The sequence below is a fragment of the Daphnia magna genome, linkage group LG2 (genome assembly GCF_020631705.1).
Source record: "Daphnia magna isolate NIES linkage group LG2, ASM2063170v1.1, whole genome shotgun sequence".
NCBI lineage: Eukaryota > Metazoa > Arthropoda > Branchiopoda > Diplostraca > Daphniidae > Daphnia > Daphnia magna.
The window spans coordinates 11962490-11987578 of NC_059183.1; the positions used below are offsets into that span (position 1 = coordinate 11962490).

General features: G+C 41.3%; 3 protein-coding genes and 2 long non-coding RNA genes across 5 annotated transcripts; 2 read left to right on the forward strand and 3 right to left on the reverse strand.

Annotated features, from left to right (window-relative positions):
- Positions 1 to 512: 512 nt before the first annotated feature.
- Positions 513 to 2609, reverse strand: LOC116917338. The gene is made up of 2 exons (XR_004391097.2): positions 1737 to 2609; positions 513 to 1243 (listed from the first exon to the last, which is right to left on the reverse strand). It is a non-coding gene; the product is annotated as an uncharacterized LOC116917338 (long non-coding RNA).
- Positions 2610 to 2732: 123 nt separating this feature from the next.
- On the forward strand, positions 2733 to 19051 carry LOC116917219 (zinc finger SWIM domain-containing protein 4). Its single transcript, XM_045169724.1, has 14 exons — positions 2733 to 3914; positions 10065 to 10275; positions 10458 to 10585; positions 10815 to 10958; positions 11269 to 11568; positions 11712 to 11835; positions 11918 to 12028; positions 12126 to 12287; positions 12419 to 12552; positions 13697 to 14917; positions 15047 to 15165; positions 15382 to 15600; positions 15707 to 15931; positions 16014 to 19051. The coding sequence occupies exons 1-14, from the start codon at positions 3398 to 3400 to the stop codon at positions 16254 to 16256; spliced, it is 3858 nt and encodes a 1285-aa protein (XP_045025659.1). The 5' UTR covers positions 2733 to 3397; the 3' UTR covers positions 16257 to 19051.
- A 548-nt stretch (positions 19052 to 19599) lies between these two features.
- LOC116917237 (DNA repair and recombination protein RAD54-like) lies at positions 19600 to 23181 on the reverse strand. The gene is given in 15 exon segments (XM_032922645.2): positions 19600 to 19988; positions 19991 to 20006; positions 20084 to 20247; positions 20322 to 20430; positions 20500 to 20597; positions 20654 to 20852; positions 20919 to 21081; positions 21143 to 21404; positions 21470 to 21631; positions 21784 to 22002; positions 22070 to 22264; positions 22327 to 22396; positions 22475 to 22674; positions 22736 to 22957; positions 23036 to 23181. Coding segments are annotated over 15 exon segments (2265 nt in total). The 5' UTR covers positions 23039 to 23181; the 3' UTR covers positions 19600 to 19805.
- On the forward strand, positions 20447 to 24348 carry LOC123470086. Its single transcript, XR_006643581.1, has 2 exons — positions 20447 to 20618; positions 20690 to 24348. It is a non-coding gene; the product is annotated as an uncharacterized LOC123470086 (long non-coding RNA).
- On the reverse strand, positions 23273 to 24842 carry LOC116917289 (pre-mRNA-splicing factor 38A). The gene is made up of 5 exons (XM_032922741.2): positions 24581 to 24842; positions 24354 to 24513; positions 24142 to 24263; positions 23992 to 24077; positions 23273 to 23935 (listed from the first exon to the last, which is right to left on the reverse strand). Exons 1-5 carry the CDS (start codon positions 24708 to 24710, stop codon positions 23312 to 23314), a joined length of 1122 nt encoding a protein of 373 aa, XP_032778632.2. The 5' UTR covers positions 24711 to 24842; the 3' UTR covers positions 23273 to 23311.
- Positions 24843 to 25089: the final 247 nt, after the last annotated feature.

Consider the following 25089-nt stretch of genomic DNA (forward strand, 5'->3'; position numbering starts at 1 on the left):
TTTCCAACTTGAGTGAATGCCTTTGCGCATGCGCACACAGCGTCACGCATCGCCCGGGAGGGAACGACACGAAAGCTGTTGCTGTCCATCACCGCCGCTTGCGACCTGTTAACGACAGCAACTTGTCAAAAGAGAAAACCAGAATCATCGAGTCGAACACAACAATGCCCCGTGTTGGTTCGAGTTACCCAACATAATACCAAACAAAATTTTGTAAAAGGAAAATGGATAAGAAAAAAACAAAATGAATTCCCTCTGTATCCCAAACACAGCAGGGGGGCCAGTAGAGATATCGTTTTGTTTCTTTCTCGTCTCGAATTTTTCGTTGAAAGATATGCTGGTATGAAGGAGAAACAAAAGACTACATGAAGAAATCGACTCATTCCAATGAGCTCAGAAATTCAAACATTCCTATGAATGAATGGAATGATTAACTTCTTTTATTTAGTCTTAAAAAAAACACAAGGGAGCTCTCAACTGCGTGGCGCAACTGATCCTGCCGCATGCTAACACTATTGAAAATGGAATTTCCCTTTTTTTTTACTTTTTTTTTTTTCATTGCCTGCCTGCCTGGATGGATGGACTTAGTTAATGCGCATGTGAACGGATGGAAGGAAGAAGGAAAATCAAAGAAACTGGGCGGCGGCAATGCTTCTATTATACTTTCCATCCTTCCACCATCTAAAGAAAAAAATATGCCTTGTATACTAACCATAAAATTTGAAACTTTTTTCCTTTCTGTGTAAGGGCACGAAGCATTGGCACGCGTGCATATTCTTAATCAGATGTGTAGGACGAGTGTGGGGGGAAATCTTAAAAAGGAGGGTGGAGAAATGGGGGAGAAAGAAGCAATGAAAAAGCGTAGGAATAAGAGCTGAAATATACACAAAAGCATTCCGTCAGACAATACCAGCTGTGAATGCCTGGATTTGGTATACAATAACACAGGCACACAACAATACAATATCCATACAGACACACCAAACCAGGAGATATATGTATAGATAAATGAGCATGGAAGGAATGGAGGAGGCATCGTCATTGAATATAGCATTTTCTTCTGTGTAAAGAAATGAGGACAACGTCTTGAGTGACGAGAGAGCTAGCCAGCCAAGAAAGATGTGGGATTTCAAGCATGATGATGAGCTTCACTGAGGATGGTTTTTCGTGTATCATCAACACTTTCTTCCCATTCCTCTTATTTTATTGTAGCAATCGAATGCCAGAAGCGTCGTTTTAAAATCTAAACCGAAAAGAAGAAACTGTAAGAAAAATGGTATCAAAATGAAAACAAGCGTATTTACATTGCTATGTGTGTATGTATACATATATCCGTTTGGTGTATGTGTTTGTACTGTGTGTGAATTGGAATGTGGGCGTAGAATGAAAGGCTTTTGTGTGTGTCTGTGTGTTCGTAATATTACCAAAAGGGCTGGTGGTGTATAGACCCTATTGCTGCATATCTATATAAACATGAAATAGGCGAACATTCGAGCAGGAATTGGATGTAGGAGAACAGGAGGAGAGACATAGTCGAAGAATGGAGCTCCAGCCAAAAAAGCTAGCTATCAGCTGTGTTGTATATGTGTATGTGTGTAGGTTTGTAGTCCGTGCTAGACTATTCGGTGTAGTGCTGCACGTATTTCTGAGCCCCACCGTTAAACCTTATGCACGATAGTATGGCCTTATATAGCTGACACACACGCGCACAGAGAAATATATAAGGACACACTCACGCAGTTTCAGGCTATTTTATCTTTAAAGGGCTCTGTGCTGTCTCTCTGTGTGGCTTAGCTGAGCAAATGCCAATGATGTGTGTAGGAGTCCCAGCTATATGTGTAATAGTATATTATAGCCGAGCTCATTTTTTTTTCTTCTCGGTATAGTGACGGTTTCATGTCGAGTCCTTTTTGGCTGTGTGGGAAATCGGCGCTTGGCCATCATGTTTCGCCATTACGAAAGTAAGAGGTAGAAGTGGAATGAAAAAGAGTAAAGAAAGAAAAAAAGGGAAAATGAACGATGATTCCTTAATCCGCTTGGCATTGAGTGCATGTCCCGAGAAAGAGAGAGAGGAGAGAAACGAACGAAATCAAACGAAATAGGAGGAGCATAATACACCTATTGGCCTCTATTTCTTTTTAAATATATAAATATTTTTTAACTGCACGAACGGAGGGACAAACTGGTACGAAAAAAGAAACAGAAAGGATATTATTGAGCTGCAGCAGACGTCTACACAACAAGCACAAATAACACACACATGTTTCCATTTGTTTGATTCTCTGTGATGACGAAGAGGCTGAAAGAGTCATGGCGGCGCCAGGCGTTTTCGGAATGTTGTGAGACGAGTGGAGAGGAAAAAATAATCAACAACTCCAATCGTCGGGATAGGAAAGATACGGACTGGTTTCTGTCTGTTCATGTCACACACGAATATTTTGCCTTCTTCCATTTTCTGCATTCCTTTCCGTCATCGGAGGTGAGAAATCGGCAGGGGAATCACACAAGAATTTCTGTTCTCCTCCGAACAATAAAACCGTTGAAACATCGACCGCTAGATGGCTAAAGCCTAGCCAAATTGACGTGAAAATTGCTAATGGCCATGACTAGCGACTAGAGGGGTCGAAGGCCCTTTAGGGAGAAAGGAAGGGATGAGGAAAAAATTGCTGGAGAAATAAGCCCTGCCCCCTTCCTTTTTTTTGTAGAGTCTGAGTAGAGTTCGCCCATCTTTTGTGTGGAGCCCGTCAGAACGGAGGTAGTCGCGCGGGTGTACGGTCGCCGTCATCGTGTTCGCCGACCAAAAAACATCGAGGACGTAACAAAAACACACAAGTGAAATTGCAAGTTGTGTGTGTGTATGTGTGTGTTTAGTGTGTGCGTGTTTTTTCGTCTTCTTTTTCTGTGTGTGCCGTTCGAAAATCAAAGAAAGAAAAGGATTACGAATCGCCTCCCCACGGTTTCACTTCTTTCGTTCCATTTTGGAGAGAACACTTTTGGACCTAGCGAAAGTGATGGTGTTCTACTCGTGTCGCCGTCGTTGGTCGTCCATTTTCCCTCTTTCAGAACTCTCTTTCGAGACTCTAAAGCTCAAGTGAAATTGCCGACCAGGTTACGTTAGGCTTCGGATCACTCTCTTATCGAATTTTTTTTTTTTTTTTCGTTCCTGGTGTGTGTGTGTGTGCGTGTGTGTACGTGTGTATTTTGCTGGCAGCCCACAGGAAGCCATAAGCCTCCCTTTTTTTTGCTCCTCCTCCTTTTTTTCCAGTTTCTTTTCGTGTATTTTTCCTCTCCCCTCCTTACACGCTTCAAACAAGAAAACCAAATAAAATATAATAAAAAAAAACAACAAGAAAACAAGAGTTGCAACAAGACATTGGAAAACAGCAGATGACAGAGAATGGCGGCCTCGCGCAGACCGTGCTGCACCAGCGGCGGTGGTCGTTTCGGCGTGCCGGGCAGTCTGTCAGCGAGCGACAATGGTGGTGGTGTTAGTGGCAGCAGCAGCGGCAGCAATAGTGTCGTCAGTGGTGGTGGTGGCGGTGCTAAAATGATGATGGGTCTATTGGGTTTATCGGGCTCGGGCCCTGGAGGTTTCAGTGGAAGTGGCTCGGGTATGAACAGCAGCGGGAGTAGCTCCGGCACGGGACGAACGCCCGACACGTTGCTCGACATTTGCGCCCGTATTGTCGCTCAACAGATCCCCTTCCAGCGGATCGAAGAGCGATACGATCGCATTCCGGAGCCGGTGCAACGGCGCGTCATCTTTTGGTCGTTTCCGCGCAACGAGCGAGACATTTGCATGTACTCGTCACTCTCCAGACCGTCGACCAATTCTGTGGAATATCAAAATTTGCCATTTCATCGAGGATTGAAACTCTTGGAATCGGGTTGCGTTGATTCCGTTCTTCAAGTCGGTACGTTTCCATTTTCTTTTTTCTATTTTAACCCCATCTAAATAATAAAAAAACATAAAATGGAAAGAAGAGAAAGCCTACTCTTTCTTTCTTTCTGTATATGTCTGAAGGAAATCAACCGGCCATTAAGGTCGAAACGAAAAAAAAAAAAAAACCTGAAGGCTGAAGGAATTCTATTTTGTCTTGTCTCTCTCTCTCTCTCCCAACAACTTTCCAATTTTTTTTTTTCAGACTCTCTTCTTTTTTTTTTTGGTGTTTATGTGTCAGGTTCAAAAACTCTTGTTGGCTCTCTTTGGAAACCGCAATGCATACATTAAATGCTACACACACTACCTCCCCCCCCCATTTTTCTTTAACCTTTAGAAAATAGTTGTTGTCCCCCCCTTCCAGAAAATGGCTTCAGGGGTGCCATTTTGTTCCGCTACTCGCTTTAAATGTAGTTGATTATTCCTCACAAGGGGGTGGAACACAGTCCAGCAGTCCCTTGTCATTTTCATGAAGACTATAGTTTTTTTTTTTTTTTCTTCTTCTCCTTCTTCATGTGTTCCATTGTGTATGCAAAGGTCTACCCTTGGAGGATTGCTTTTAACCCCCCCCCCCCTAAAAAAAAACAAAAAAAAAACCACAAAACATCTCAAGTTTTTGTTTAAGGAAACAAAGAGTTAACCCAGACGTTTTTTGTTAGCGATAAAAGAATTGTTTAATTAAAACTTATTTTGTTTTTCTGCCAAGTTTTTAATGACGAAAAATTATCGATTAAGAAACAGTTCAAGTTCAGGCTCGTGTGATGGAACTGGACGAGGGGGGAGTGCACTGACACGGTGTGCCGGTGTAGTAGTACACACGTAAGGCTAGCGACGAGGTTGTATCGGAAATCGATGTCGGGATGCATTTCAATGTGTCAGTAGGAAAGGGACTGGGGACCCCCAGAGAAATTGAGAGACAGCGGTGTGTGTGTGTGTGTGCGGAGTTGGGCGGATTCAATTGACGAGGGTGTGGTGCGCAAGCGCAGCGTTGATATACAATTGGAATATATACAAGGGAAATAAATCGGACATGTTCTATCTTTCTCCATGCATGAAGTTTCTCGTGTGTGTAGAGACTATTTTATTATTGATTGCTCTTTCTTGAAATGGTTGTTTTCTTTTGGTGGACAAGGTCCAGCTGCCTCGAGCATCCGCTACTGTTTTTCTCGTTCTGGATTGCCTTCTTTTTGATCTTTTGTCGGCTGCGGGGTGCAGGCACCGGTCTGTTGGGTGCTGTACATTGGCTATTTATTGGCCATATCTGATCCTTGATATCGTTGATGGAGCTCTAGTTTTTTTTTTCTTTCTCCTTTTTCTTGCTTTCTTCACGTGTCAAATGGACCAGTATACGGCTAGCATTAGTAGTGTCGGTCGGTTCACCGATGGCTGTCGAAAATGGCGCTTTGCTTCGAAAAAAAAAAAAAAGATTCCTACCGCCGCTGTGTATACCCAACTAGGATCAATACCTTTTTTTATTATTATTATTATTATTCCGATCGTTAACTCGGTTCATTTTTTTTTTCTTTTCTCCTTTCCCTGACCATATTGCCGCCAGACAAATCGATGAGGAAAGGAAGAAAAAAGAAATCTCCCATTTTTTTATTTTTTGTTTTTAAAATAAGAAGGAAGATGGCCGCTTGTTCTCTTCAACTTACGGTCCTATCAATAAAGCACACACACACACGCAGTTATTTCAGACCAAAAAAAAAAAACCAAAGCCAAAAAAAGCTTTGACCTGCCTTCTAGAAATGTTTCTGTTTTGTTTTTTTATATTTTCGTTATTTTTTCCTGAAAAAGAAGAGAGAAAAAAAAACAGAGACCACTTTTTTTATTGTTGAGAAGGAAGAAAGACCAGACACACACACATACAAAAATACAAAAATACATATAGCGGGGGAGAGAGAGAGCAAAAGGGGGGAAATAAAAAGATGCCTGGAACCCATCACCTGCGGGCGGAGAAGAAGAAAAAAGGTGTATAGACGTATGTGTATATATATTGTGTGTGTGTGTGTGTGTGTGTGCGTGTGTGCGTGTGTCTTTTGGGAAATGAATTCATTTAGCCGCAAGGCAACCAACAATCAGCATCTGAGAAAATAGCAAAATAATAGCGAGTAAAAAAAAAATGAAAAATAGAAGAGATAATCATTTACTTTGTTTGTGTGTCGGAATTCTTACCTGGTCGTCTAGAGGTGATGAGCAAAAAAAAAAAGAAAAAGGTTAGCCGAAAATTGAAGTGTGCAGGCGCCGGGAGTGGAACGTGTATCGATCCGGGAAGACAGAAACGATGATGTCACTTACATGGATTTTTATGGCCGTCATCATGTGCCATGCCGGTGTTGGGGTAGGAACCGGAGAACGTTGGGAGCTCACGCGTTTTCCTCTTTTTTTCTTCTTTCTTCTAGTGTTATTTTCAGTCTGTTAGGAATCCTGCAACAGGAAAAACAAATTTTTTCCTTGTAGTTTTGAGGATTGTGGAGGGAAAAAAGAGAAGTCTGAGAGGGACGGAATGCTGGTAGGAAAAAAAAAAGAGGACGTCCGAAATAAAAAGAAGCAAAACAAAAATACAACGGGAATAAAAAGTAAAAAAAAAAAAATCCGTCTCTCTCTCTCTCTCTCCCCTTTTCCTTCGTCATTCTTTCATTCCCCTCTGGTGTAGCAGAGTCAAGGACGGACAGACTAGTATCTCTATCTCTGGGGCCTTGCTTTTTTTTTTTGCCTGCCTGCCTGCCCCCTTTCTTTTTTAAAGGGCCAGCGACCGGGACCCGGGGACGACGTTCAGGTCCGTCCGCTTCTTCTCTTTCTGTCCTCCTCCTCCTTCTTCTTCTTCTTCTTTTCTCTATCGCCCCTTGTGTATATAAAGTGTACATAGCATTCCTCCAGTGTGGAAAAAAAAAAGAGAGAAGAAAGGAAGGAAAAAAAAAAAAAGATCTGTGAGAAAAAATAAAATAAAAGTGTGTGTGTGGAGAGGGAGATCAAGTTCCGGTTAAAATATATATATATATGTATTAGATAGTATTCTTCCTTCTTCTTTTCTTACCAGCCCTGAAGCGTAGATAGAAGAAAAAAGGACCTTTTTTTCTTTCTTTTGCTTCTGCCGTGTATGTTTGAAAAGCAGCTGGAAAACTCGACCACCAGAAAAGACGCCATCAAGTAAAAAGAGACGGAATATATATATAGATATATATCCGCTCTAAAAGTAATAACAATAATGAAAAGGAGGGCTTTACTTCAACAATTTCTCGATGTTTTGGAGCATTTTTACTTCTTCTTTCTTTTTGGTATTATGAAAGCATCCGCAGCTTGACATTGGCCGTCTTCTTTTTTTTTTTTCTGTTTCCCTTTTTGTTGTTGTTACTGCTGCTCTCCTTTCTCTCTCTCTCTCTCTCTCTTCTTACGTCATTCCTTCTCCTATCTCTTTTCTCCCTCATCCACCGTTTTTCATCATTCTTGCTCCTTCTCCTCTATCGTTTTCTCGGTCGTGACGTGAAGGGGCGAGCGTGACGTCACCCGACGCCCCTCACGACCTCTCTTTCTTCTTTCCTCGCATGACTTTTTATCATCTCCTCTTTCACTCCCGTCCGCCCGCCCGTGATTTAAAAGGACTCCCCTCGCCCTCCCCTATCTCTTCTTTTTTCTTTCCCGTTTTTTTTTTTTAAGTCAAGGCCTTTTCTTTAAAAAAACAACAACAACAAAAATGTAAATAAAAAGAAATGAAAGGTAGAAAACAATGTTGTTGTGTAGTGGTGGTGGTGGTGGTGGTAAAGGGAAAGGAATTTCATATCCCCCACACGTGAAATCCTTCCGGATTTTTCTGTTTTGTTTTCGTTCATCGGTACGGAATAGTTTCGTGTCACGGGTGAAAAGACAATGAAAATTTGTCGTCTTTTTTTTTTTTTTTTTTTTAATTGAATTTTCATTCATTTGCTTTTGTTTTTTTCTTTTCTTTTATCATTCATTCATTGATTGTGTCCCTCCGGATGCGAAAAATGGGGAAAAATAAAAGCGCCGTAGAAACGAGGATGTTGTGTGGGTTTGAATCCGTGTGAAATGCACGCAGTTGTAGAGGTTTCTCTTATAAATAGAAGAAGCCTTTTTTTTTAATTTTGCTGTTGTTGTTGTTGTTGTTGTTGTTGTGTCATTTCGTTTTGTTATCATACCCCACAACTGAAATTTCCTGCGGATGTGTGTGTATTGCGCCGCTGCTGCCGCCGCTAGTCCCTTTTTTTTTCCCTTTCTCTTACTCCGCCTCGAGCTTCTTCCGCCTCGCGTTCAGTCCCCGTCCCGCACGACTAAACCGAGTTGAATAAAAAATTGAAAAAAAAAAAGAGACAGGGTCAGTTGTTTTTTGGTGTGTTTTGGAGCTTCCACAAGAATCCTGAAAGAGCCAACATCTGTACAAGCTTTTTTTCCTTCTTAGCAGGGTTCCCAACAACAACAAAAAAACACATAACTGGAACAAACCGGAATAGAATCCTTTCCAGCACAAGTCAAGTTTCTTCTTGCCCCCTGTTTTTTGTTTTGTTTTTCTTTTTTTCCGTGCGTCTTCTCTTTAACTTGGCTCCGCTGAAGAGTGAGACGAACTAATCCAATCAAAAAACTTTTGATCTATATTCGTTTTTCTCTGTCTCTCTCTCTCTCTCTCATGTGTTTTTGTTATCGATTCCATAAATATCTACTGTACTTTAAGGCTGCGCGCGCCGTCTTGCCACACTCATTTTTTTTTTATTTCTTCCCCCAGGTTCCTGTTACTTGACGATGCCCCCATCTTGTGTTATAGGATTTGGGTCTCTTTTTTTTAAGAGGTGGGGGGGACTCTGGCACAAGCATTTATGGATATGCATACACACATATAGTGTACACATAGAACCCCCTTTGAAAAAAAAAACAAAAAATGGCCCCCTCCGGTCTTGGGTTTAGGTTTGAGTGTTTTGCCTTATTCTCTTCGGGTTCGTATCCGAAAACTGCCTACCCCCATCTACCTCCTCCCCCACTTCGTCTAGTGTCCTATTCATTGCAGATGGAGATAGTTAGTAATAGTAGTCGTAGTACAGTAGTACTGTGCGTGTACGTCAGTGTTAGCGGTGTGGGTGGAATGGGGTGATTGGATAGGAAGCAGTGGGTTTTCTTTCCCCCCTTCCCTTTTAGGTTCTCCCGTTTTTTTTTTTTCTTTCTTCATCCCTACTCACATGTGTGCTGCTTATTCAGACCCATGTGGACGATTGTAAACCATATACTTAGACCATATTATAGTTTACTCTGCGTCCCTATTGGTGGAGGAGCTACGACTCTCTTTTGTGAGCAATGGCGCTCCTGTCATTAGAATAAAAAGATATGCACGAGTGGAATAACAAGAGTCTGCAAATCTGGTCCCCATGTCTTTTTGCCTAGATAAAAAAAAAATTCTCTTTTTCATTTGGAGTAGTGTGTAGTTACAAGCCAACATCGAGACAGAAAAAAAAAAAAAAGTTTGTCTTACTTTTCAACCGGAAGAAGAAGAAAAAAAGTTTTCTCGCAAAGAGACTCGAACAGTGAGTTTTGGACCAAAAAAAAAGGGGGGAGGGGATGTACTATGTTGTAGTTATACATGCACACATCTGTCTCGTCTCTCTTACGAAGTCTCCTCTACTCGAGACTACTCGAATCGAAAGGCTCAGACTTCTCTTCCTGCCTTTGTGTGTGCGTGTGTGTGTGTGGATGGACGGACCGCATTGGATATGCATAGGCTGGGGACCACACTGGCACCTCTCAACAGATCCGCACGCTAATCAATACGGCGGTAGTCTCTATCTCGTTGAGGTCCTTCCCTTCTTTTTCTGTGTGTGTGTGGGGGGGGGGCTGTAATACACGCACCCATCCCCCGCGATTTTCCACGTTCGTTTTTGTGTGTGTGTGTGTGTGTTTGATGATATAATGAATACATATCGATCCAGCAGATAGCTCATTGCTGTCCTCCTACTTGTAATAATTCCGATGACGGATTTTAAAAAAATGCCTTACCTTTTTGCGTTTTATTTTTTTGATTTGTAATGATTTTTTTTTTTTTTTTTTTTGTATATATTTTCCTGTGAAATTAAAATTGGTCGTTTATTTTATGTTTGTTTGGGATTTTTTTTCTTTCTTTAAGGTTTCCACTTGAGCGGGACGGTGACGGCACCTAAAACGTCGGGCGGTAGCCCACTACCTCCTCCTTCATCATCTGGCGGCGGCGGTGGCGCTGCCGGTGGAGGCGTTGTTGTTCCGGGTGGAACGACGGGAGGAGCAGTAGGAGGAGGAGGAACGGGAGGACCTCCAGTGGAAACGGAGAAGAAATATCGAGTCTCCGTCAGCTTCGACCGGTAACGCCATGTCCAACATCTGACGCGCCCGTCGCCATCACCTCCCCCCCACCCCACCCTCCTTTTTTTTTTTTTCTTTTTATTCTTTTGTAACTCATACGATTTTTGTTTTCTTTTCTCTCTTTTCTTCCGGATGGATGGATGGATGCGCACAATAACATAATACACCGTGAACGCCGCAGGTGTAAGATCACGTCAGTGACGTGCAGTTGCGAAGCCAGAGACATCTTTTGGTGTCAACACGTTGTGGCGCTGGCCTTGTTCCGAATACGCAATGCCGACACTGTCCGATTACGAGTTCCGATTTCAGGTAAATATCATTTGCTCTTTTTCTTTTTTGCTTTTTTTTACTTCTTGTTTACCCTACATGTTAAGTGGCTTAGGCCCGCCCTTAGAGACAAGTTCGTTTACAATCATTATCTCGATGTTGCCATCGTAATTTCCTGTTTGCTCACCTTTGCAATGTAACATTTTTTTTTATCTTGTCTTTTGTTGTTTTTACCTTGTCGTTTGGGGCACGTTGATAATACGCTGAATAGAAACGTTGCTGCAAATGGATCGGCAGCAATTGCAAAAGTTTGTGCAATACCTCATATCAGAGCATCACACGGAAGTGCTGCCCACGGCTCAGAAGTTGGCTGACGAAATTCTGCAACAGCGTTCAGAGATCAATCGCATTCCAGGTAAATTAATTAATAATAATTAAAAAAAAAAGTCAACTCGTTCTTGTAATCTCCTTGACTGGAATGGGTGTAGGGAAAAAAAAGGGTCCCAATCGGTGTGGTCCCGTTTTCTCTCGTCCTTTCCATAATATTTGATCCGATTATGGGCAGGAAGAGAAAAATCCAGTTTGCTTTAAACCTCTAAAATGATTCGACTGCTACCCAGACGATTATTCATTACAGCCATGCCCAATTAAAATAATTAACACATTTTTCAAAAAATTCAAAAACAAAAATTAATGAATAAAACTAAATGTAAATAAATTTTCAGGCGCACCTGATCCAACGGCTGGGGCTAGCGCCGATGACGAACATAGTTGGCACCTGGACGAGGAACAGGTCTGCGAACAGGTGCGCTCGTTCCTTTCGCAAGGTGGCTACTACAACGTCAACAAACAGCTGGTCTCCATGTTCGCCAAGGTGAGAGAAATGCTCAGAGCCCGCGACTCGAACGGCTCGCGGATGCTGACGCTCATCACCGACCAGTTCCTAGCCGATCCGAGGCTCTTCCAGTGGAAAACGCAGGGCACGCCTATGACGGACAAATGCCGACAGCTTTGGGATCAACTCGGTTTGAACCTTTTTATTAATTTTTTTCAAATTCCCCTATAAATAAATCTGAATGATTGGATCTTTTTAGTTGTTTTGTTGTATCTTCATCCTAATCTTGTGCGCCATTTTTCATTAATGATGTGTTGTTGTGTTAACCTTTAGGGGCTCTGTGGGTCTGCGTCGTCCTCAATCCCCATTGCAATTCAAGCGACAAGCTGCACTGGCGCCAAATGCTTGAACGCTGGTCCCAAGTCGATGTCTGCCCTCCAGAAGACCCCGATTTTAGGTATGGACCTTCTCTCTCACGTTTGACTTTAAAAAAAAAAAATCAAAATTCAAATTTTTGTTTGTGTCGTTTTCATGAGCAGACCGCAAACGTCATCAGGTCAAGAGAGTAACCGATTGCGGCCCAGGAGGTCGGTTCAAGGGGACGATACGACCAGTTCTGAGAGTTCTGACGACGACGACGAAGCCTCTCGGTTAGACATTTTTTTTCCCCACCCCCCCAAATGTATGATCTCATCAAAGTCGGGATGCTAATCTTTGTTTTGTTTTTTTATTTATTTTTATCTAAAGCGATAGACGCGGGCGAGAGGCCAGCTTAGATCAGAGTCTTAGCAACGCCAACCGGAACGCAGCCACCGCCAACAACAACAACAACGTTAACAATTACGTTCCAATCGCGAGGAATGCGAGAGGAGGACCCGTGACTGTGCGACGTCGTAGTGTCTTTCACAGGTACAAACGCGGTCCCATTCTTTATTTCCACGCGACACGTTTCACTCGTAGTCTCAATGTAATCCATTTTTGGTCTTTCTTTTCGTTTTTTTTTTTTTTTTTCCTGATTGTTTTCGGAACAATTTCGACAGAGCCATCGACGCCATCAGTTTGACGTGGGACAACAGCCATCTCAAGTTAATATTAGCCCACGATAACCTATCGGCCAGCAATGAGCCACACAGCACAAACAACATCAACCCACAGGGACAGCCTCTTTGGCATGGTAAATATTGCGAGAGACCGTGTCTGTGTGTGTCTGAAAAACAACAAAAAAGAAAGGGAAAAAAAAAGGGCATTTCAATGGTCACGTAGCAGCGAAAGCTTTGCTCTTATTTCGTACTGTGGACTCTCTGTTTTCTCTCTCTCTCTCCATATTTTATAATAGCACACACACAGACAGTGTGTGTGTGTTTAGTCCATTTACTCCGTCTGTGTTTGACAGCAGCTTTCTGTTTTCAATTTTTTTTTTTTCTTGGTTTTTTTCTTATCTTTTTACTGTAGGCATTTGATTAGATTTTTTTTGTGTTGCGTCAACTGTAAAAAAAAAAAAAAAATGTTTCGTAACCTTTTAGTTGGTAAGGTTTTCGGTGGGTGGTGAAAGACCAATGCAAAGGGCAAACAGATGGGGAGGAGGAAAAAAACTAACAAAAAACAGGCAACTCAATTTGTAATTTTGTACGCAGCCAAAAAAAAAAAAAAAGAAAGAAAGAAAGAAAGAAAAAAAAAACTTTGTTGGGACGTTCCAAAGAATTTCTGGCTTTTTGCTCAACTGAAAATAGAACGTTTCAAGAGAAATCGTTGGCCGGTACAGTCACCTCGTATTTATATATCTTATATATTTATCTTCAAGTATTTATCTAAGTGTATTTCGAGTTTGGTAGGCTTGCCAGAGGATGCTCTCTTTTACGTCTGTGGGGCTCTCTTGCCTTGTGTTGCGCGTTCATTGAAAACATTTCATTTCCCACGAAATCCCGACGAGGAGTCAATAAAAAAGAAAGAGTAGCCGGTTTTTAGATTTTAAAAAAAAATCGTGGGAAAAGTTACAATAGTTTTTTTTCTTCTTTTCTTTCGATAGAAATCATTACGTGATGACACAGCAACTACATCACCAACAATAATAAGACGTAGCATTTCCAGTTTTTTTTTTTTTCTTATTTTTTAATATCACACAGGTTGTGGAGATCAAGACTCAAACCTGACGGATACACATTTTTTCGTGTGTTTATCCGCTCTTTTTTTTAAATTGAACATTCACCTTGCCGACCCGTTTTAATGGACGGCGATAGTTGACTGATTGATTGAATGACGTTTTCTCATGATTTTTGTTGTTTTCTTCTTATTTTTTGTTACTATATTCATTGGAACAGAACACGTCCCGACAGCTTGTGCCCGGGTGGATGCCCTCCGGTCTCACGGTTATACGGTCGAAGCCCTTCGGTTGGCCGTCTCAATCATCCGGACGCTGAAGCAAGACCAGCTGCAGAGCCAGCAGCGATGGGATGAGCAACAGAGCCGATCGTCGGTCAAGTGTACCGGATCGTCTGTCGCTAGGAACCCAGCCTTGGTGCCTTCAGCCGCTGAGGGCTGGATTGGACATCCGCTCGACCCCATCGGCTGCCTCTTCGACACGCTGGCCGAAGCCTCTCTCGTGCCCGACGATCAGAATCGCGGGGGCATCAGCAATCAGTACTACTTCGATCCGATCGGGCTCGGCGCGGATGGCGAACAGAACGCGACGGCCACTCCGCCACGTTACCAGCACGTCGGAGTGTCCGGATCGAGGGATCGCAATGAATCTTACCTGACGCTGGCCACGGAAGCGGCTCTGATAGGCCTCGGCCAGCAACGAGTCATGCCGGCCGGCCTTTATTCGCAGGAGAAAGCGTGCAAACAAGAGGAGCGGCTCCTTCAGAAGCTGCAAGAGATGGAGCTGGACGCGGTGTTGGTGGCCGTGTTGCGCAAACAGTCTATGATGCTGCTGGAGTCGGGTCCCACGTCCGGCCTCGGTTCCGGCATCCATCCGGAGAGTATACCGATGCACACGTACGCCAAGTTTCTTTTCCTGGCACTGCTGCCTCACGACACGGAATTAGCCTACCGCGTCGGATTGCGTGCCATGAGACTGCCCATCCTGGAGGATCACGAAGACGTGGACGACCCGGTCAACGGCAACGTCAGCTCGTTGGTGTTGAGTCGCTATCCGCGCTGGTTCACGCTCGGCCACATCGAAGCGCAGCAATGCGCTCTAGCGTCGACCATGTTGAGCGCCGCCAAGGGCGACATTCAGCGGTTGCGGAAGGTGCTGGAATCGGCGCAGCACAACATTCACAGCTCGTCGCATTTGTTCAAGTTGGCGCAGGACGCGTTTCGATTCGCCACGCCTCAGGACGGTCCCAGGCATCCGACGCTGCTCAACGTGGCCTTTGAACTCGGCCTGCAAGTGATGCGGATGACGTTGTCGTCGGTCAATTGGCGTCGGCGCGAAATGGTCCGCTGGCTCGTCACCTGCGCCACGGAAGTCGGTTTCGAAGCGTTGCTCTCTATTATGCACAACTGGTATCAGCTGTTCACGCCCACAGAAGCTACCGGTAAAACTGGATGGACCGCATTATTTTTCTTATTTGTTTTTTTTTTTCCCCTCTTTTTTCAATTGTTTTCTTGTTGGTTTTTGTTTCTCCTATTTTCAATTTTCTTTTTGTTTGGTTTCTTGGTTTCAGGACCGGTCGCCAGCACCATCATGTCGCACAGTACAGTCATGAGGCTCAACTTGAATTACGTCCAACAGGAGGAGCTATCCAACTGTGCCAGGACATTGGCCCTCCAATGCGCCACCAAGGTGAGTTTGAACTTGAAAACTCCATTTCCCCGGGAAAGCCTGCAGGGCCGAAAATTGTTTTTGTTTTTTGGTTTTTTTCGTTGAAAGTTCGAAAGAAAAAACGCGTGGGGAGAAAGGGGGGCGAATCATGAAGAGATGGGTTTCGCCATCAAGAGTAACTCTAAATAAACGCGTTAACTAATGGATGTGCTTTCTCTACTGCCTGATTGTTTTCAGGATCCGCCCAACTGTGCCCTCAACGCCCTCAACCTGTGCGAGAGCGCCCCCATCAGTTTTGAAACGGCCTATCAGATTGTCATCGACGCGGCCTCGCACATCATGACGTCCATGCAGCTTTTTACCATTGCGCGATACATGGAACATCGCGGATACCCTCACCGGGCTTACAAACTGGCCCTATTGGCCATGAAGAATGTCCATTTGGCTTACAATCAAGTATTGACAAACGATATTGATTGCATTTCGTCTTTCTTTTTCTTCCTTCATTTTCCAGAAGCCACGTAAAAGAATTTGACTCACCCCCATGTCCTTGTTTGTTTAGGACACACACGCAGCCATCAACGACATTCATTGGGCGTGCGCGCTGAGTCACTCGCTGGGCAAGTCGGAACTGAGCACCATGATTCCTCTACTGGTCAAGAACGTCCAATGCGCTACCGTCTTGTCTGACGTTCTCAGACGTTGCGCCGTCTCGGCCCCTGGCGTCGCCTCCGCCTGTCCACCCGAAGCCAAACGGCGCTGTGTCAAGCCACTCCCATATGATAAAGTATGGACGAGTACATTAAACGCTTTAGCGTTTTAAAATTGAATGGCTTTTTTTTATTTTATTTCATTTTTTTTTTTTTAAGGCGCCTTTAAAACATCTGCTTGATGCTGCCATTGCGGCCTATGTCAATACGACGCACTCGCGATTGACGCACATCAGTCCTCGTCACTACGGCGATTTTATCGACTTTCTGGCCAAAGCCCGCGAGACGTTCTTGTTGGCTCACGACGGCTTGATGCAATTCGGACAGCTCATAGAAAACATGAAAGTGGCCTACAAGGGTAAAAAGAAGCTCATGTTCCTCGTCAAAGAGAGGTTCGGATAAGAATCGCCAGTCGGCGCGCCGCTGCCTCTAAAACCATTTTTTTTTTTCTTCTTTCCACCCAAAACTCCTTTTCTTTCCCCTATTTTCAGCCAATAAGAGAGAAGGTGGGCGAAATATATTTTTTTTTTCTTTCTTTATTCTTCTTCTTAGTTGATGCATATCTTCGTGGAAAGGCTTTTTGATTTGTGCCTGAGGTTTTTTTGTTTTTTTTTTTGCTCCGGAAATTTATTATATTTTTTCCCTCCCTCCATCTCTCCTCCTCTCCCTGCAACAATCATCAGAAACAGCCAGCCATAGATTTAATCCGATCTCAGAAAATTTTTCTTCCCCCTTTCATCTGTACACTAAAATAACATAACGCAATATTTTAGGTCTGGCAGTGACCTAATCAAATTACCTATGTAGGCAAAAACAAAACACTGTCTCTTTGACATGACTGACGTCAACAGCAAGCGCCGAAAACACTCGATTCTAGGTCTTGAACGTACACATTGCATCATTGTGATAATTTAAAACTCCCCCCTCCTCCCGCCATCTCCGCCCTGCTTTTTTCTCTTTTTTTTCTCCAGCCTTTCAACTTCAATCAATTTTTATCAAATTTTTTTTTTTTTAAGTTTACTTAACTTTTCACAATTGGGAAGGTTGGGTTGGGGTGCCTTCCTCCTCCAGCCCGACTCCCAAAAACTCCAATAAGTCGATCGAGGCCAACCAAAGATGCAATGGTTAATTATTGAAATAATTTTTTTTTTTTTCTTATGAGTTGGGGGGTGGTATGTTCGTGTCCGTCGACAAAACCAGGCCAGAATGGGAGGAGAATGTGGAATGAAAGGAAGTATTGTATGTCTTTGTGCGTATCACGATTTTTTTTGTGGTCTAATTGCGTGAGCGTTCATCGGGTCCGAATCCCCGCCAGATCTCAATTAGTTATATATATATATGTTTTTTTTTTGCTTAGTTGTTTGTTTATTTTAACAAATTTCGGTTTTTTTTTTTTTTATTTTTGATTTGTTTGTCGTTTTTGCCAGATTTTTCTTTGATTTTTATGCGTCAAATCATCCGGCAATTTAAGAAAGAAATTCATTTTTTTTTTATTCATCCGACTCCTTCATCGAAAATCATAGGGCGATCACCATCTTTCCCATTCATCTACCTCAACTTCTATCAAAAGTTGTTCCCCATCCCCTTCCATTCACGCAGTGAAGACAAAACAGAATTTCTGGCAAAAATGTCACCGTCATTTTTTTTTTTTTTCTTCTTTTTCATTTTCTTTCTTTTTTCACGATGCATATCGAAATTTCGAATTTCTTTAAAATATTATTATTAGAGTAATTTCAACAAGAAAAAAAAGAGAAAAACTTCTTAAAAAATGAAGAATCCTTTTTTTTTTCTTTTTTTTTTTCTTTTTTTCTTACGCAATTTCAATCTTGGTCAAATGGAGAAACTGACCGAGATCCCATGGCGTTCAAATTCAGGGACATAAATAACGTGCGTGTATGCGTTGTGTGTATGTCGTCGGCAGCCACAACACGAGCCCATTTTTAGCTGAAATGTTTTTGTACAAAATTAAACTAAATCGAAGGGGAAAGAAAATCGTAAAAAAAAAAAAAAACCAGAAAAAAAAGTTTAATAAATAAATTCGTCCGCGTTTTTACCGTTTGTTTCGTATAAAACCAGATGTAAAACGGAGAGTAAGAAGAAACAGTTTTCTGCGTCCCCTGTCTTTTCAGTTACATGCATATTCTATTTAAACGGGCCAATAGAGTGTTAGTGTGTTCGTGTGTAGAAATGAGCGAAAACGACGGGCAAAAAATAGGAGAACGAAAGCGGAAGAAAAAATATGATAGTATTTTGTACAGTTTTGTTAAAAACAGAGGGGAAAGTGCTTGACAAAATAAATTTTGTGTTCAATCGTTTATACTAAGCGCGTTTTTTTTGTTTTGTTTGTTGAATCGCTTTAATGTCCCATCCATTCTTTTTTAAATATCCTTTCGGTACATGAAGTCCTCCTGCTCCATCCACCCAAACAATCCCCCAAGTTTTGTTGTTTTTTTTTTTTTCCTGTTATTTCTTTGTAGTTCATTTCGAATATTTTTTTTTTCTTAGTCGATGGTACCCACCGGAATTTTCGGATTTATTTTGGAACGATGTATAAAAATCAAATGAAAATATTAACCAGAGAAAGAGAGAGAGAGAGAAAAAGCTCAGCAAATTATTTTGTTTTGACCTGAACATAAAAAAAAAAAAATTCATTAAATTCATGCCGTTTGTTTTTGTTGTGTTGTCGCAATTTTTGTCGTTTTCCTTTCCGGAAGGAATTTTTCTTTTGAATTTTTTCGTATTTGAAACAAAAAGGAAAATTTCCCCAGTTGATTGTTTATCCGTTTTGTTTATGTTATCCCGGCGGAAGCAAAACACGAAGAAAAAAAAAAAATTTATAAGTTCTTGGAGTATTTGCTCTCCTTGATGATTTCCCCCCCCCCCTCTTCCCATTTCCCTCTCCCTCCACTTACTCGTTTTCTTGATTCGCCCCCCCCCAATTATTGTATCAGTGATGTCTCCCCACCTCGTACGTTTTAATTATTTACATCGTCTCTTTCCCCGTTTTTTTTTTTCGTCCGTTGTTGTCGTCGTTTAATTGATTAAAAATTCTTGAAAAAAAGGTCATCCAAATTTGTATCAAAAAACGTTGTAAAAGTTTCGTGGCTTTTTCTGCAAAAAAAAGTGGTGAAAATTCCTTATTTCCTCTTTCATAAGAAAACAAAAATCTGCAGCATTACAAGGAAATGTCGAAATCAGTTCACCACCTTGTTTTTACTTTTACCAAAAATTTTTATCTTCACGTTTACAGCGACAGTTATGCACACCTGGGTATTCAGGTAAAAGGTAACCTAAACGTCTTATTTTAAGTTACATTGCTTTCATAATAATTGCGTTCGTTTACAGTTTTCGTGCTCTGTTATTGTTGAAGAATTCAATCAACAAGTCCGTCCAGGTCTGTAGGAGTCTAAATGCGTCCACGACTGTGTTCAAGAATAGTTCTGTGATTCGCAAACATATTTTGATCTGGAAAACGGAGGAAGGTAAACAGAGACACATTGCAAAAATTTCTCTAAATTACAGGAGTGTTTTTATGAGATACGAATGCCGGATTTATCTGGTTTGTTTAACGAAACACACCTGTCTCTCTTGACTGACTTTGTCCGCGCAGGTAAGGTGGTGTGAGCGAGATCATTAGGTTCCCCATAAAGTTCTGGGGTTGTCAGTGTTAGCTGAGGACTATACAATTTAATGTAAAAATTACATTACTTTTTCTATCACAGGAAGCGAATCGAGACAGACCATCTAACCAATTCAAGGCATTTATACATTTCATTTCTTTAGTAAACACATATGTTTGGGTGAAAAACAACGCAAATGACAAAATTCGTAATGAGCGTTTAAGTTCAACATTAAAAAAAAAAAGAAGAAGCGGAATGTAAGTCATAGAATTTTCAACCAACTTCCATCACACGCAGAAGTTTCTTCAAACTTTCTCCATACGCGAAACATTCAAGGGACGATTTTAGGCTCGTGGGACTTTTGGTGGAAGGCGAATGTAACTCCAGCGTCCCAGGCAGATTTGAGAATAGGATCCGGAATAGTTTTGCGATCTGCACAGTGATTCCATTGGGACAAATCAGAATTGCAAGTGGCGTCGTCCGGTGGAGGTTTCACTTGGATCCGATTGACGCACAACGGCGGCATTTGAATCTAATTTTATTTAAACAAAAAACAAATATGATTAAGTATAATTTTTTTTTTTTCTAAAATGTCGCTGTGATTCCAACTTGTCGTGCGTATCGCTCATCGTTTGTTCTTCCAGTTTAAATAAATCGCGTAAATCCGAGAGACTGAAATGCCGCTCCACGTCGTCTTCGTTATCTACCACACAGGAACTGAGTGCCTTCTTGTGAGCCTGTCGCTGAAAGATCTTTTCCTCTATGGTGCCAGTCTGCTCGGTTATCAAACATCAGTGATTTCATTTTAACGTACATTTTTAACAATATTTTGTAGTGGAACACGTACCGACAGCAGACGATAAATGAAACAGGGTTTCTTTTGTCCGTCTCTCCAAACGCGAGCCATAGCCTGATCATCATTGGCCGGATTCCAGTCGGGATCAAACATTACCAAACTTTGAGGTACAAAATAGAAATCATTCACTAGCAAATACACTAAGCAAATAAATTTTAAAAAATGTTACCGATTGGCTCCAATCAGGTTCAAGCCACAACCACCTGCTTTGCTGCTGAGCAAAAATACGAAATCCGAACTGGCAGGGTCATTGAAGCGTTCGACAATCTGAAAAACAAGATACGTTAAGTAAGTTTTATTTGCTTCCTCCAGAACTAAATTACTTTGGCTCTTTTTTTAATGCTCATGCTTCCATCCAGACGGACGCATGGATAGGTCCTCATCCGACAAAGTTTTTCGAATAGATCAAGAGTTTGTGTGTAGTTCGAAATCAGGACGATCTTGTCATTGGTGGTGCTTTTCACCATGGCCAATATACAATCGAGGACGCAAAGCTTTCCAGACAATTCTGTTTGCAGCTTCCTATTAATTAAAAGATTAAAACATGCACTTTAATCAATAAAGAAATACGAGGGGGGAATTACATACCGCGGATCAAAGTTGACAGGAAATAATGGCAGAGTGTCTTCAAACCCGTCAACGCCCGATTGGCACTTGTCATAAATCAGTTCTGGATGGCTGCAGAGTTTCTTTAAATTCGTGATGGCAGCCAGAGCAGTCATGCTCGTTTTACTCGGTTTTTCGTTGGTTTCTGTTTCAATTGAACTTCAGCCATTAATGGGATCTTCAGTCACGAAATTCAAATTGGGTACCTCTCATTTTGCTCTTGATAGCTTCTGACGTGACGAACTTTTTGTATATGGACGCTTGCACAGGACCGAGTTTAACGCAGACCACCAATTCAATTTTGACTGGTAGATATTTGGTTAATAATGCGGACGTTCGCCGAATGATGCATTTATTGACTAGATCTGCTAGTTCTTTGAGTTTTCCTTGGCCCTGTTTCTGCGTCTCTTCCGTTGCATCAGCGTCTCTGCCCCGCAAGATGGGCGTCTCAAACCTTCTTTTGAACTCCTGTAACGTGAAGCATTCGATTTTGATTTGCACGTGACAATAGATCTGTTCAAAGTTCTACTAACCTGAGCAGTCCCAAGAATGCCTTGGTTAACAAAATGTAACAAACTAAAATACTCCAGCAAATCATTTTGAATGGGCGTCCCGGACAGAAGAACACGGCGTTTGCAATTCAACGCCACCAGAGCTTGGTACGTCTGGTTTTCACTGTTTTTCAAACGATGCCCCTAGTCAGACGAAAGAATATGTTATTTTATTTAAACATTATATTTGTGTCCAATAATTATTTTTTAATAATAATAATAATAATTATTATTATTATTATTTTTTACAAATGAAAGAATCCAATCAGAGTATAATTAATGTTTTCTAAGCATACCTCATCACAAAGAACAAGTCCAATTTCTCCCTGGTGAAGTTCGTGCGCGTGAAGTCTGAATGTTTCGTAGGAGATTATCAGAACTGGATTGACGACTCGCCGACCATGTGTATGTATGAACCCATTCAAATTGCGATCGATTTCATCTTTACTTCCAGAGTCAATAACCAGTGAATTGAGTCGGCCACTAAGCCACTTCGAGATCTCATTTTGCCAATTCTTGCATATTCATACAACTGTTAAAGTCCACAGAGATTCTAAGGGTATTCAAGTGATGTAAACATACCTTGACCAAACTGCTGGGTGACACAATTATGCCTTTAGTAATTAGTGGCTTGCAGTCTGGGCCTTGTTTGAGTAAAGTCCAAAGCAAAGTTATACATTGCAAAGTTTTTCCTAGACCCATTTCATCAGCCATGATACAACCATAGTTGTTTTCGATGCACTGACCTGTGACACAGTCATACATGAACTTCACACCCTAGCATCAGAAATCAGAATGAGTAAGTTTAGACACAAATTGCTAGAAAACTGAAGACTTACTTCACGTTGATGAGGTCTTAATACCTTAGTCAAAACTGGATCTACAACAACATGGACAGGGTGTTTATCACTGAAATGGAATATTTATTATTCCTTGAAGATGACTATTTCCCATTAGAAAATTTTCTGATTTTTTGATGATGTATACCTAAGGGATGTTTTCAGTTTTTCATGGGCAGAAAGTTCAGGAGGTGCATACAAGATCAATGCGCCAGGCTCATCTGGGTCATGTAGAGCTTGCCGTATTCCAGCTCGTCTTAAGCCAAGTGATTTTCCAAGGGTTGGCCCAGTATAATTTGGTATTGGAATTTTAAATGGCTTTGACAAGATTTTTTTAATTAGTTGTTCCTGTTAAGTTATAAGAGTGTTATATAGTTTTAATGCTTCACACACTGCTCCTGTGTTTTACATGGAATGTTGATCCAGATGTTTCTGAATTGCTTTCAACAACTGCGAGACTGCATTGTGTAAGAGGTTTCCGATACGGCGATAAAAACTCTGTAGCTCGATCTAGCACTTGCGTTTTCTTATTTTTGCCACTTTTCTTTTTTTCAGACCAAGCAGGGTCATCATCTTCATCATCGTATTTTCGTTTTACTTGCCCCAACTGGCTTGGCGCCAGACTCCGTCTCTAACATTTTCCCGTCACATGTAGAAAAGAGAAATTTACTTGTGTGGTTTTAATAAAATCATTTTATTTCATAAATACCATTTTTATGTGAGGGAAATTTTTCGACTATTTTTTCCCTTGTTGATATCGCGCCTTCAAATTCCAATACAAATTACTTTGACTATTGCACTCTGCAAACAAAGTTGTTCTAAAACTGAAAAATATCAATGCAGCTGAGTGCTAAAAAAATCGCAAACATAAAACATAATTCACCATTCTTTGAAAAAAAATCTTAATGCTCTAACAATATTTGTACGGAAAAATGAACAAGTTAGATATATTGAACGTTTGTTTATTTTGAAAAAGACATACAGATCACGGCCGCAAAGGAGCTAAACCCAACTTCGCTCGTAAAGCATTTGCTTCTGCAATTTCAGGATCAACCTCAGCAATGCTACTCTTCTTGCTATCCTTCTTCTTGTTGGATTTTTCCCGATCACCTCGTTTACTTCTTTCTCTTTCTGGTTCACGCTCCCTTTCCCGATCTTTGCGGTCTCTGCGATCCCTGTCTTGGTCTCTCCTGTGATCACGATTCCCTTGTTCAATAGAGCGACTTCGTTGGCGTCGACTGCGATTCCTGTCACGGCTGCGATCCCGTTCACGGCTGCGATCCCTGTCACGGCTGCGATTCCTTTCTCTACTGCGGTTTCGTTCTCTACTGCGATTCCTTTCCCGACTTCGGCTTCTGTCTCTTTGCCTTTCACGCTGTCTATCTCTACTACGTTCTCGTTCACGTTCTTTGTCTCTGTTACGACGAGCACGCTCCCGTTCACGTTCACTGTCTTGTTTCGAACGAGAACTGGTGGGAGGAGGAGATAAAGAATCACCTTTCCTTTCACCTTCTTCTTCTTCACTTTCTGAATCTTCATCTTCCAAATCTTCTTCCAATGCTGATACTCTCGGTTCAATTTCGTTAGCTTCTTCCAGCACTTGGCGTTTCTGAAAAACATAATTCTTCCAGGATATTTCTGAGGTTATTTAATTTCCCAAATTACCTGTAGCCTAGGCAAAATAACATCACAAAAACGCTCTTCTCTCAGTAGGCTGTCAATAAAGTCATCCATGTACAGAAGTTCAAAATCTAGATCAAACAAATGCATCTTGCTTTTAAGAACTTACACAGAACTTTTTGCTTTAATTATTACTTCCTTCCTTGTTTTGAAACCGAATTTTTCTGTAATCATTATAAAGTGGTTCTAAATATTTAAAAATTTCGACTGAAGTTCCAACAAGCCTCATATAGAATGCTCCCAATGCCCGAACATACCTAAAACCAACAATCATGCTTTGTAAAATTCTCTTCTTACGTTATATCAGTGACAGTCAATATAGATAGAGATTTGAATCAATAACCTACTTGAAATCCTCGTTTTTTATGAATTCTACCACAATATCCTTCTCTGGTTGGATCTGAAGCATTTTAAGTGTGAGTGAAAGAAATGGGGTTGGTTTCACGTTTCCACCAAATATTCCTCCAATGTAGCGTAATTCCATAGCCTTGTCGACCATCAACTCAGCTGACAACAGTAAATTTATCATTTTAAAAATAGAATGAAAATTTATGTGTAAAAGATAAATACATACCCGTCAACGCAAAGCATTCTTCCTTCCAGTACTTCGAATCATAGATTCGAGTTCTAATGATCTTTTCGACCAAGTACTGAGGATTCGTTCCTTTAACAGAAATGGCTTCTTTAATTGTTCGATTAGCCATATTTCGACACAAACGCTACAAGCGAATCGTCAAATGAATAATCATAAAAATTTAATGGTGTTTTTTCAAAATTAAAACATTGGCTATCATTCAATTCCAGGTGACGCTGAAATGTCGTCTGCATGGCTACAGGCAGAACACCCATACGGCGGGCGACAACACTAAATTGTCCTGGAACTGAAACCTGGAACTAGAAGAAAAATTTTTAAGCTTTTATTATTATGGAAAGTTTATTATTATGGAAACACAGAAACTTAAACATTATTTAGACTAGTTATTTAAAATTTTGTTCCATTCGTTTAACAGAGAACAACATTATTTTTTTTTTTACGAATTTTCTATTTCCCAGTAAGAAATACTTCAAATCAAATGACCAAGG